At 35.6% G+C, this 14,600-nt stretch overlaps 1 protein-coding gene across 2 annotated transcripts in view; it reads right to left on the reverse strand.

Annotated features, from left to right (window-relative positions):
* Positions 1-533: 533 nt before the first annotated feature.
* Positions 534-14,600, reverse strand: part of LARS1 (leucyl-tRNA synthetase 1) — a 66,794-nt gene continuing 52,727 nt past the window's right edge. For both annotated transcript variants that reach the window (XM_030841180.2, XM_060296396.1), the window contains 5 exons: positions 13,356-13,466; positions 10,966-11,070; positions 9,608-9,703; positions 8,008-8,140; positions 534-2,893 (listed from right to left, as the gene is read on the reverse strand). In XM_030841180.2, coding sequence (XP_030697040.1) covers positions 2,688-2,893; positions 8,008-8,140; positions 9,608-9,703; positions 10,966-11,070; positions 13,356-13,466 — 651 coding nt within the window. In that variant the 3' untranslated portion in view covers positions 534-2,687. The remainder of the gene's footprint in view (positions 2,894-8,007; positions 8,141-9,607; positions 9,704-10,965; positions 11,071-13,355; positions 13,467-14,600) is intronic.

The following is a 14,600-nucleotide window of genomic DNA, read 5'->3' on the forward strand; positions in this document are numbered from 1 at the left end:
AAACGGTAGGATACAGATTTGAACGATTCAATCTGCAAGTATGACCTAATGCACGTATGTAGAATTCCACAACTGCAGAATAAACATTCTTTAAAAGCTCACATGGAACATGTATAAAGAATGTTCTTACACTGGGCGATAAGCTTGTCTTTACGGGAGGAGGCGTAAGGCAGGCTTCCAAGGTGCTGGCATTGTGATATTCCTTGACATGGTGGTGATTACATAGGTTTTTGCTTTGTTGATAAATTCTGTTTCGTAGTTCATTTTTTGTATGTATTTTATATATTTGTGTGTATATTATATATTTCTTATTGTTGTTCAGTTTATGTGCATTACATTTTACAACTTAAAAAGAGTTACAATCCTTTAAAAAGGTAACCATCTCCCATAAAACAATAAGCCCAATGCAGCTTATTTTTCCTTCAGCATTTCAACTAGTTGCTGTTTTTTGCTTCACACCTGATGAAGTAATAGGCTTATGCTTAGAGGCTTCCTTATACAAAACTTATATATCTTTAAACAAAAAAAATATATTCAGCCCAGCAAGACATTTATTCTTAAGAGAGACACATAGGAATTGAGACTGAGGGAACAGAGAATCCATGAATCCCAACTCACACTTAATCCAAGGAAGTATAGGTTCATAGGCTCATTTAATAAAATAGGCACAATCACTTACAACAGTAAAATTATTTTCCTTTCACCTTTCTTTTTTTTGGCCAAGCTCATTTCATTTAATTTGCCTAAGTTAAACATTAAGTAGGCTTTAGGCCCCAGGAAGGATTACTTTGATGTTGGGAATAACTAAGGCTATGCAGATTGAGGGAGCAGAAAAGAATCTAATGGAGGGCAAACAAAACAGCTGCCCCAGAAGAACCAAACAAATATGACATGATTATGGCCCATAGTAATCTTAATATAATCTTTATATCTTAATCCTGATATAGTAGTAGTAGTAATAGAAGTATTCAGTAACATTTACTGAAGGCTCATCATCATCATCATCATCATCAGTAACATTTCTAAAGGTCTACCACCTGCCAGGCACTATGTTATATATAAGATTTTCCTAGATTGTTTCATCTAAACATCTCACAGTAAGCCCAGAAAGTAGGTAAATTACTAGTTCCATTTTACAGATGAAGAAATAGGCTGAGTAACTGGCCAAAACCACCCAAGTAGCAAGTGGAAGAAATGGAAATCTAACATAGCTAGCCTGACTTCAGAGAATGTAACCTTATCCACTCTGCTATACAGCCTGTTCCTAGCAGATAAACAAGGATTTGCACTTAATGATCTCTAAGGAATATTTCAGTTCTAACGTTCTATGATTTGCTTTAATGATTCTATAATAGAGCATTCAACTAGGCCCAGTAATCTCAAACTGTATAAAGCAAAATAAGGAAGCTCAATAAAATCTCTTTACATGACCTGAAAAGTTAGAATTCAGGTTCCTTAGGATTATCAGAGTTGGACTTTCCCCATATTAAACCCTTCAAGAAATGGAAATGTTTTTCTTGTCTGTCAATCAATACCTAATATTTTTTCCTCATATGAAAACAAATGGCACAGACAATATCAAATGACATTCCAGAAAGAATAAGAGAATTTGCAATGCTGTTGGCTTGATCCTTTTTGTTTTGGTTTTTGTTTTATTTATTTATTTACTTTTGGCTGCATTAGGTCTTCGTTGCTGGGTGCGGGCTTTCTCTCTAGTTGCGGCAAGCGGGGGCTACTCTTTGTTGCGGTGCTGCTCAGGCTTCTCGCTGCAGTGGCTTCTCTTTATTGTGGAGCACAGGCTCTAGGCACATGGGCTTCAGCAGCTGTGGGACATGGGCTCAGTAGCTGTGGCGCACGGGTTTAGTTGCTCCGCGGCATGTGGGATCTTCCCAGAGTTTGAACCCGTGTCCCCTGCACTGGCAGGCGGATTCTTAATCACTGTGCCACCAGGGAAGTCCCCGTTGGCTTGATCTTTAAACACAACTGGACTCAAGACAAATCTGATAGATGCAGATTTCTGGGGGAAATCCTAAATCCTAAAATTTCACCTAAAGTTAGTGAAAAACAAATAAACTGTTTATAAACTATTGATATTAGCCTTGAAAAAATATTATTGGTGGTTAACTGAATATATTAAAGCTAAAAAAATTCTTATAAACATAAGACCTATTTGTTCTTTATACAAAATACTGAGTGATCATAATCAAGTCAAAATATTCTCATTTGTTCTTTTAAAATCATGAGAGTTCTTTTTAAAAAGCAAAACTAGCTGCCTAACTTACTCTTTTAGAAGAAAAACAGCTAACTCCACAATGGATATAATATAAAAAGTTGTTAGATACTCCTTAGCCTCATAAATAATATGAAGTATACCTCATACAAGAAGCATACTGACACTTTTGTAATAATCTGAAATACTAGAAGCTTCTGGGAAATGGAAATTATTTGTTAAAAAACAAAAACAAAGTATGGTACAACTACTTCTCTTTGAGGCCTCAATAAGGAAAAAAAATTTATTAGGTCCAAGAATCCAAGAAAACTTGGTGTATTTACAAGTACATGCAGAATTTGATGGTTAGAAATGAAATCTATTTAGGTCCAGCCTATGATTCTCATAGCCCATCTACAGGCACAATCATAGTAGTAATATCCCCAGAAACCAGGATAAATCTCCAATGTGTCTGAATTTAATGAACCAGATAGACCATTGTATCACCAATATCTGCCCATAGCCCATTTTCAGTAAGATGAATTTTCTTGCTCGTGAGGTCCACGTGGAAAACAGCATGCTCAGAAATGGGGGTCTTCTCAGCGTGCTCTTTTCCCAGGACGGGAACTCGCCGAGGCCCCAACAGTGGATCATCAAATCTCATCAGTTTCACTTTGGAAAGGTCTACAGCAAAAGAAAGTATCAATATGAACATTTAATTACAGTCACTGACTCAAACCCATGCCTGAGCCTGATAATTCACACTGGTTGTTATATCTAAATCAATATTTTCATCAGATTACTAAATAGGACCCGATGTCAGAAAGCAAAGCTGAATCTAACAAATCTTCATCTTCTGTCAACTTTTACCCAGATCAAAGACCAGCAGAGATTCTGGATAACACATCTCCTGAATTACAAACCAAGGGGAGGGATTGATTATATTTTTGAGTATTATCCTATATGGTCTCTCAAATCACTTTTAATACACTTCAGTTAACCATTTTTCAGAATATTAAAAAGCCTAAAACTTACTTATCTTGCTTGTCTTGCTTCCTGGAATACTTAAAAGTTCAAGAATTGTGGCTTTTGGGGAAAGATAATTTTGGAAAAAGAATTACTACTCTAAGAAATAGCATTACCAGTTTCCTTGTTTTGCTCAAAGGATGAAAGTGTATCAACAAGCTGATGAGAGACAAGGAAAGAAGGGGAATGGCTAGGGGAAAGGGCACAGGTTTTAGAATTTTGAGCTTTTGGATGAGTTCCAACCCTCCCTTGCTTGAGATTTTCCTGATCTGCTCTTATGCAAGCTGATAAGATGGCTCCTGGTAAAGACAGCACTTGTCCCTTGAACAAATTTATGATCCAACAATCCTGCCAACAACTGAGCCCAAAAGAAATTTATTTATTTCAGCAATTCTGAGACTTTTCAACATCAAATGGTTTTATTTTATATGGTAGAAAAACACCATAAATGACTACAAATGCTGATTCTGGATTTACAGCTCATTCTAAGTGTAGCATGGCTAGTTTATACTTAACCTGATCCACAGAAACTGAAGATATTTTCTGAATTACTTCCCACCCCTTTCTAAAGTAGATTGCTGGGTGGTCCATGAGCTACACTCCCTCATGTTGCCTTGAGAGTATGAAACTTAGCATGAGAGGGATAAGGTTTAAAAAAAGATAAAAGGAGACATTAATGCAGCTGGCGGCTATGCCAGGAGTACAGGTTATCCAGGCATTCTATTCTCCTTGGGAAACAAAGACTAAAGGACTACAAGTTTAGGGTAGGGATCCTGGGGCTTATAGAGCAATTATCTGCAACTACCATGAAGGCAAACCCTGCCTAAGAGTCTTTGTAGAGTCTCTGCAGAGGCCATACAATCTATCCCCATATACAGCACAAGCCCTGAAAATTAAAATGGGAAAGGAGCACTTACAGTCTTCATGACAGCCATGGTCTCATTTGGGGGGAAGAACACAATTCATTTTAACAGCTACTGCAATTCAACATGCACACCAGTGATAGCAAATTATTTTCTTATGGAAGTAGTGACAAGTCCTACCGGCAGATTTTATGCACAAAGCCTTTTACTGAAGATCTGCCTCTGTCTGTCTCTCTCTCTCACTCTCTCTGAAACAGACCTCCCTCATCATTCCAAGCAATGCTGAATCAAACTATTTCAAAGAAGCCTTAATACCCAACCAGGCTTCTAAGTGGCTAAACACACCTGCTTTGATGTTTCACCATGTAGTTCACTACTGCCAATAAAATTATTGGTGCTTTCTTGTGGTTTTACTATCTTTTCTTATCCCAGACCTCTCTTATCATTGAAAATGTGGAAATTTAAGCCTGCAACTACACAAGATTTAAGGCACTTAAAGATGAGAGTGATTGAGAGTCCCTAGGGATTGATAATGTGAAATGGAGTTTTTCACCTCCAAATTATTAGTTCATATGTGGTATGGGTGGTAAGTGATTTAAAGTCATTATCGTCAAATAGTTGCTCCATGGCCTTTGTGGACTGAATGACGATTTTAGCTAGTGCCTCCTGGACCTAGATCATAATCACTCTCAATACAATTGGCACTAATTGGATGACCTGCTGGCTATCACAGCAGACAGACTGAGAAATATGTTACTGAATTTCACTCCTTTCCCATCTCATATACTCAATATACTCAGTCCCCTTAGATATCAAAGTAATCTGAGGGCTTCTGGAAAAGTCTTAAGTTTAGAGCTCTTCTGTAGATACTTGGAGGAATATCAATTGCAAACTCCCCCTAATATTTCTATCTATTTTCCAAATTCACAGTAGCCACTAATACCAAACTTAACGCACTTCATGATAATATTATTCACAGCTAGAATGACAAAGGATGTAAGAATTATGCCAGAGGCTCAGTGAGAAAAGACGAGCTAAAGAAAACACATCAGTACAGTTCTAAAGAACCTAGTCAGTGCTGCATCTGAGTGTATTTAAAAGGGAGTCAGGTTTAACATTATATTATATAATCCAATTTCCAATACAGGAATAAAACCTCTTATGCACTATAACCTCATAATAATCCTATCCAGCATGTCCACACAAATATCTGTTTTCTTTAGAAGCCACCATATTGTTCTTCAAAGTTAAGAGTTCTTCCTATTACAAAAATTTCTCATGACTGAATATATGCAATATAAAACAGCCAAAAGGAAGGCCACAAAACGGCTTCCTGTATGTTCACACTTCAAAATTTTCAAGTTCTGCTTTTTGTGGCCTATAAGTTCTAAGGATGGCATTATCATTCTACAGTACCTGGTTTATCGAAGGAACACGCTAAATGTCTAAAACAAAATGGATGAACCTTGAAAACATTTTGCTAAGTGAAATAAGACATACAAAAGAACAATATTGTATGATTCCACTATACAGGTACCTAGAACAGTCAAATACATAGAGTAGAAGAGTAGTTACCAGCGACTACAGGGAAGAAGAACGGGGAGTTATCATTCAATGGGTACAGAGTTTCAGTTTGGGATGATGAAAAAGTTCTAGAAATGGATAGTGTGATGGCTGCACATCAGTCTGAATGTACTTAATGCTACCGAACTGTACACTTAAACAATGACGAAAATGGTCAATTTTATGCTACGTATATTTTACCACAATTTTTTAAATGTCTGCAAACAAAAATATTCCTAGTCCTAACATATTGCTGGTACACAGTGAAAAAAATATCAGTGTTTCCCTCATGCTAGTACACACTTTCCCTTCACCCTCACAGGTATAATTCTCAAGGCCCTATCAAACAATGTTTTCTCCATAATATCATCTCTGATCACCACAGCTGGAAATAATCTCACCTTTTTGTGTATAAATTTTACTATATCTCTCTTACTGTACTCAGCAGTTTCTCCTTAGATTGATTATGTACTTCAATAGCTTAGTCCCCTACTCCTTCACTAGATGCAGCCTCCTAATGAACAGTACTTTGTGGACTCCCCAAAGCCCCTAGTACCTACAAAGGAGTCTCTGCATACACACTTATCTCTACACACACTACACATGATATTCTCTCAAGAAATGACAACAGAAGGTACACGAATGACTTCAAGAGAACAAAAAATACATGGTAGAATGAATTCCAAAGGGCTATTTTAAGCCTTCTATGTAAATGGAATGTTGTTACCCTGAATATAATTCCATAAATTGGTCACTGTATGGGATTTGTAAATCTTTTCAGAAAATTTTATACTGATGGTATTTGGCCCAATCAACTCTTGATTACCATAAGAAGAGAAGAGAGAGATTATGCAAAATAGGGAATCTCAACATTAATTTGTCTTCATAATTTGGAAGAAAAATAATACAGAAACAAACTAATTCCCTTCACGTTCTTCTCAGCGTAAGACCAGCTGAGTAATTAAAAAAAGAAGCTATACAATCCCACTACTGGGCATATACCCTGAGAAAACCATAACTCAAAAAGAGTCATGTACCACAATGTTCACTACAGCACTATTTTCAACAGCCGGGACATGGAAGCAACCTAAGTGTCCATTGACAGATGAGTGGATAAAGAGGATGTGGCACATATATACAATGGAATATTACTCAGCCATAAAAAGAAACGAAATTGAGTTATTTGTAGTGAGGTGGATGGACCTAGAGTCTGTCACACAGAGTAAGTCAGAAAGGGAAAAACAAATACCGTATGCTAACACATATATATGGAATCTGAAAAAAAAAAAAAAAACAGGTCTGATGAGCCTAAGGGCAGGAGAGGAGTAAAGATGCAGACTAGAGAATGGACTTAGGACATGGGGAGGGGGAAGGGGAAGCTGGGACGAAGTGAGAGAGTAACACTGACATATATACACTACCAAATGTAAAATGGATAGCTAGTGGGAAGCAGCTGCATAGCACAGGGAGATCAGCTCGGTGCTTTGTGGCCACCTAGAGGGGTGGGATAAGGAGGGTGGGAGGGAGATGCAAGAGGGAGGAGATATGGGGATATATGCATATGTATAGCTGATTCACTTTGTCATACCACAGAAACTAACACAACATTGTAAAGCAATTATACTCCAATAAAGATGTTAAAAAAAAAGCTATAAGTTGTTATATCAAATCTAATCATAGGAGATCTAGACTTAATGTTGCTAAGAAATTAAGATTATTTACATATTTTACCCGGAGGCACACTGTCTAAAAGAAAGAATATGAGCTTTGGAGTCAAATATATCTAAGTTTGAATTCCAGCTCCAGGATTTACTAGCTGTATGAACTTTGCAAGTTATTTAGCCTTTCTAACCTCCATTTCATCATCTGCAAAAGGGTAATAATACCCTAAATGTTACAGGGTTGTAAAAGGATTAAATGGCCAATACATGGCAGACACTCAATAACTTTTACTTCTCTTCCTTCCCCAGGAACAGATTCTGTCAAGCAGGTTAGTTTGGAATTAAGGGAATATGTTCCTTCATTCTGAATACTTCTGAGCATTGGAAATTGCTTATTACAATTTTAAAGCTAGATGGAATCCTGGAAAAATATCTAATCCAGTGTCCTCATTTCACTAAAAGAGAAATCAGTTTAGAGCTTAAGTGACATGGCCAAGCCACCAAGCTACCTAGTCACAATGTCCCAAAAGAAAATATAGGTGTCCTGATTCTGGGTCCAACACTCTTTCCACAACATTACATGACTGTCCCTAAGCAGGACAGTTACTTTTCTTTCTCCCCTCTGCTTAGAACTCATCAAATCCACAAGCTACTGCCAAATGTGCACTTCAAGGAAACCATTTACCTTTGATTCCTCGGTCCACCTTCATTAAACGCCGGATTATAGAATCACGGTTATCTCCTTGCCTGATTTCAATTTTGGTTGAGAAGTGGCCATTGAATGGCTGAGAATTCACTAGGGAAACTGATACACCAGGCTAAGAAAATAAATAGAAAATGACTGTTATAAGAAATCAAACTTGAATACTGCTGAGGGAGAAGGAATCTCTGCTAGATTTTTAATGCCCAATGAAAGACAGATTTAATTTTGGTATTCTAAAATCAAGACCAAGGGATACTCAAATATGAAAGAAAAAATGTACAAAAAAAAAGCTCATGCTTATAACCAAATGCCTAGGTAAAAATGACTATGAGTACACATATCAATACTGATGATGGATAAAAACAATAATTCTATTTTCTCTTCTAAAACTACCACCATTTATTGAATTCCTACTATGTACCAGACACTGTACGAAGCACTTTATAGACATTATTCCTGTATCCTGAAAGGCAGTTCCTTAAGACCCTTTTTCACAGATGAAAAGCTGAGAACCAGAAAGATTAACAAAGTAACCCAAGGTCACATAGCTAGTAAGAGGCAGAGTCTCATCTTTACTGAGAATAAACTCATTTCTATGACATACTAACTCCCACATAATATAAACGATATAGTTAAAGAACTTGCTCATTATTTTAAATGGAAAAAGTCAACTGAGCCTTATGAAACTTAAATACATAGTAGCTTAATGGAATGCTTGAAAGAAGCTTGAAATAAACATATTTGTATGGGGAAAACTATTTCATGTACCTATATTCATGGCCCAAATGACTGTACTTTTAAAAGCCACCATATCTTAATGTAATGAGACTATTTATAATCTGATGATAAATTTAGGAGGTCTGCATGATCATGATTACTTCATTCTTTCAAAATAGACTTCTTCTGCTTGCTGCATTTTCAATTAAATGTGGTAAAAGTGGCAGGATATATGTAAGTCCTCTGCTTATCAAGAAAAGTAGGGCATTTTATGGACTCTCACAATGGCACTCCAGTGAACTTTACCAAATGCTGCCATTCTGAATGGATTCTTTAAGAGTTAATAAATAAAATCTCCCCAAACTTCAAAACCTATTTATCTTCACCAGTAATGGTCAAAAACTAAGAAATTAAAAAAGCATTTCCAGTATAATGGGAAATGATGCATCAATCTGGTTTATGCCAGAAACCAAAAGTCTTGAATACCATTACTAAACCAAAACTCATCTGAAATATGAAAGCTCCTTTTCACTGTTTAAAGAAGTTTCACATTTCAATGTCCACTATCTTTTTTTTTAAGTCAGGTTTTGAAAACCATATTCTTATTTTTAAAATCACAATCAACATCTGATGCTACCTGTGATAGTAGAGTAAGGAAAAGTGAGGGCTGCATTAACCAGGGAATTAGAGGACCTCAAATCCAGACCCACTACTAACCAACTAAGTGGCCTAAGCCAAGCTAATCATTTAACTTCTCTGGACCTCACTTCTTTCCATCGTTAAAATGATGGTTTTAGGTGTAAAGCTCTCTAAGGTCTCTTCCAGCTCTAAAATGCAATGATTCAGTGAGATTCTTTCAACTTACTTCTGTTCTAAAAACATTAAGTGGTTTCCCAGGACAGCAATCTTCCCTGACTTTATCTTCTGCTTCAGAGGCAAACTTGACTTCTATGTGTTCTAGCTAAGTAGAGGGGAAAGATGGAAGTCATTAGTATCACTTAATATGATTGGAATTAGTCATCACCTCATTTCACCAAAGAGCAAAACCAAGTTCTCCACTTATCATAAAATGGCCTGTGCAGTTTTATTATTTTCCATATAAACATTATATGAAACCTATCATCAAGTATTTAACACTCATGTTAGATGCCTCATAGTATGTTATTTATATAGTCATGTTTACCATCTTCTATCAGGAAATCTGGCATCTACCTGCTGCCTAAAACAAAAATCAGTATAAAAGGCTTTCACTCAAATAAATGGAAAACCTCAGAAATGTAGCAAATTGCATATACCTGAATACAAGATGACCCTAAATAAAGTGTTCCCATTGTCCCAGTGTAAATATCCAAGAAGTTTTTTGACCTCCATGAGTATATATGAACATTTAGAAATATACATAAAATAGATGTCTACTAATACTTACTTTATTAACACATTTATAATTACATGACATAAAATGCTTATTTAGAAATGCTTATTTCTTCCATTCCTGTATTTCATAAGACAATTTTATTCAAACTCGAAACCTGTACTTTTTTATATTAGTGTTTTCATTATTACTAGAACCACTTTTTGAATCCTCTAACACAATTTCCTATAGAAAATTATCTTTCCTTCTGCCTAAGGTGAATGAGAGACAGCATTTTTAGAATCTATATATTAAATTGTCAGTGGGGCAGGAAGATGGAATGGGGAGAAACTCAGATATGTGAAAGCTACTGGTGATGTTCTAGTTCCTGAGTTGGGCAGTAGATTCATGGATGGTGATTATATTACTAATTAAGAAAAAAAAACAGGGCCAAACATGGACCACTGATCATATATAATGAATCAAGGATTCTAATTAATCCAAATCTGTGATTCTGAGGTCTTAAAGGGAGGGGGGAAAAAAGCAATCCAGAATACCCCATAATATGAGAGATTTTGAAAGCATTTGAATATAAGGCCTCTCCTAATTTTTTTTTACAGATAATTTTGAGAGGAAATCCAGGCATATACAGTTAGTATTTTAGGAATAGAATAACTGATAAGTGAAATAAGAGAACAGATCATTTCCTCTTCCTGTAACTTCTATACCACCCATTCTCTTTCCCCCCAAAATATATTTGGCAAAGGTACTAAACATAGAAGATGAAGTTTATAAAAAGGTTTATTATAAAACTAAAGAACTGGACTGTTTACGATAGTTAACTAGTTGTTATAATCCCAGGCCCCTCTTACCTCAAGGGAATTGGTCAGATAGACTATATTCTCCATGAGCACTGCCTGTTCGTCAAATTCTAATTGCAAATCCAGAACACGAGGTCCCATCTTCTCCAGATTTTCCTAGCAGCCAAAATGGTTTTGAAAAACAAAATCACATTAAGAATATGATGAAAAGAACATATTTCTCCCAAAGCAATCAGTCTCTCAAGTGATAATATCTTCAAATTTGAACAGTTAAAGGAAAGGCCTTGGACTCATGGTTTCCCTTATCTATGTTTGTTCGCTAATGAAATTACTCGCTGAGAGTAATTATCATTTAAAGTATGATAAGATTAAGACAGCACTGAAGAGACTAGAAGGACAAGGTTTTCAGATTTATAAAAGAAATATGATTTCATCATTGTTAATTTACCCTGACTTTATACGCAAATCCAAAGAACTCACTTTGACAAGGAATCAAACAAATGTCTTAAAATACCCCTTCAGGTAACAAATAAAATAAAATAAATTAAATTAAATGTTCCCAAGATACCACGTCTGTAAAGCTATTTCAAGAAACAGTGAATTAATAATAACCAAACAAAACATTCCTATAAATTTAAAAATTTTTTTAAAAGTCAGATTATATGGGTACTCAGATAATCCTGCGACATATAAAAAACCATTTCTTATTCTTAATTTTAACATTAAATATCAATATTTGCTGCTCAAGATGTAACCTTCAAGACCTAAGTTCATAAGCACAAATACAGTTAACTGCCTAGAACATGTTTCACTTACATGAAAGTGACCTGACATGATTCTTAATATTCACTACCTTCATTTACCATCCAAGTTGTTTCTTTTCCCATGAGGTGCTAGAAAACCCTTTTCTTATTCCCAGATTTATTAAACACTTTTCAAAGTTTCAACCACTAATTTGCCTCATAATACCAAGTAATACCAATATTACTGAAAAAATATTTTACTACTCAAAAAATCTAACACTGGTTTTTCAAAAAGCCAACCTTTGAATCTAACATCATTTAAAATCAGTTTCTGGATTCTATAAAGCATGTCACCAAAATTAATTGCCTCTGCAACCAACAATGGGATATTTTGTTGATTTCCCCATATTGACAATGGATCTGACATTATGACCAATGGCACTAGCTGGGAACCAATGAATTATGAGCATACCAGCAAATATAACTTATTATTGTAGGTCAAGCCATGATTTTAAATTATTTCTGAAACTTCAAATACCATAAGGCTCAGACAGTTGACTCTGGTTCTAGGAGAATTAAAACGCTTTCCTAAGAACACAATCTACTCCAATACAAGACAAGCTAAGAGTTTTGGTCTCTTATCAGGCAGGTATCTGTAGCCCACAAGATTCAATAATTAATCTAAAGTATAAGAATAACTATTACATGTTTAGCAGGCTGGAAGACACTGATATACATTTTCTTAAAAATGTACTGAGCCTACTTTTTGACAGGTAGTATTAAAATGTATTATGTGTATTAATTCATTTACTCCTCACAGCACTCCTAAAAGGTAGGTTCTATTAATTTCCTATTTTATAGATGAAAAACATTGTGGCCCACAGAATTTAAGTGATTTGTCTAAGTCCTCCAAACTAAAAAGTGACAGAAAACAGGATTTGGGCCAAGATTTGTCTGCCCCCAGAGTCTGAGATCTTAAGCAATATACAGTCTTCTTTCTGTTTCTCTTTGTCAGGAAATCCTCCAGATCAGTTATATATATGAAAAAGACTAAGAGTTTAACCCAAAGATTCTCAGTGGGGGAGCTATGGTGGGGGACTGATTTTGCTACCAGGAGATATTTGGCAATGTATGGAGGCATTTTTGGTTGTCATAACTTGAGTAGGGGAGGGAGAAATTCTACTGGCATCCAGTGGGTAGAAGCCAAGGACACTGCTAAACACCCTATAGTGCACAGGACAGCCTCCCACAACCAAGAACTATCCAGCCTAAAATACACAGAGCCATTGTTGAGAAACCCTGATCTAACCACTATAAACAACGTTTATCCCGTTAAGCTAAACCTGTACAAATGTAGAATCTTGTTCCAGGAATAGGATCTAGTAAAAATACCCCAATGTAAGCTAAAAGACTATGTTTCCTCCTTAAAGTGAAAAGAAGAGAAGGTAGAATATGAAGAGAATCATTTAGTGCAGTAATTCTCAACCAATTTTTCTTCCACAATACATATATTTCACACACTCGGCAATTCCACAGGTAAATCCCAAATCTGATCACTCATTTCCACAACCACTGATTGAAAAGTGCTATTTTAGCAGATTTCTTGGGGGAGACTGTGCCCAAAGTGTTCCTCTTACTTCTACTATCCTATCTAACCATTACCCATGTGGTCACAGCTGCACAAGGTCCACAGCTTACCTTAATCATGGCGACAAATGGCATCACTTTCTTCATGTATTTCTTCAATTCTGGCAAATTGACTAGTTCACTAGCAATGACCTTGTTATCAGGCAATTTTCCACTGTTGGTCTAAAAAAAGAGTGGGAGACGAATGTGAAGAAAAATATTTTAAAGATAATATAGGATAGTAGATGTAGCCAGACATGAAATGGTGGCCTCTACCAATCTGCTAGAGAGCAGCACAAGAAGGTGCAGCCTCTAGCATCACAGGGAAGTGAAAGGTAAATGAATAATACAGAAAGGAGTCTCCTCTTTCCTCTAAATTCAAAGGACACATGTTTTTTCGGGTAAAGGAGAAAAGCATGTGCATGATGCTGAAATATTTAATTTTCCCTTACACTAATGATACTCTAGGATTGTAACATTAGATCTTATCTAGTGATAAAATGGTCTTATAAAAATCCTATTTGTCTTCAAACTTCAAACTTCTCAAAGCATTTCATTAGTCACATCAAAATGAAAACTATACAACTATCATATAAGATGTATTATAATGTCTGCTTTTGAACACTCTGCCTTATAAATTGTTACCACAAATGTGAAAAAAGAATCTCTAGCTATCAACCTGTTAAAAATAATATAATTTCTATCTACCAAAAATAAATATCTATATCATAAGCATTAATATGCACACAGTCCCAAATGAGCTGCCTGAATTTAAATTCACTCGTGCGAACATCAATAGAGGAGAAATAAAGTAAGCGGCCTTTCCAGACTTTTGGGTGACCTATTTTCTCCTTATTGTAAAAGAATCACACCAAAGCCAAGGGTTGGGAATAAACCTAAAAGAAAAGTAACATACAGTAAGATTTCCAATAATCTATTTACTTTCAATTCTAACCTTTACTAGAGTACATAGGAAAAAATATTTTCTCCACTTGCCAATACGTTGCTTTGAAATACATAAGAAAAAGGAGAGGGTGGAACACACGCTTTTTTCCTTATGTCACGAAAAAGGTGCCATATTGAACATAAGAACATTCTTGTTGATTATAAACTGACATTCTTTTAGTTCTTTTGGATGAAAACAAATGAAAATTTTAAAGGAAGCTGGTCATTCCAAATAATGCCAATAGATGATGTTGATTTCAAACTATGTAATCTAGTCAATAAATATAAGTAAAAATATAACTTCTAAAAGAACAGTGGTGATTAATTTTTTAATATCTGGGACATTACATACCATATTCGGTTCTTCTGCTT

Source organism: Globicephala melas, chromosome 3, assembly GCF_963455315.2.
Source record: "Globicephala melas chromosome 3, mGloMel1.2, whole genome shotgun sequence".
NCBI classification, from domain to species: domain Eukaryota; kingdom Metazoa; phylum Chordata; class Mammalia; order Artiodactyla; family Delphinidae; genus Globicephala; species Globicephala melas.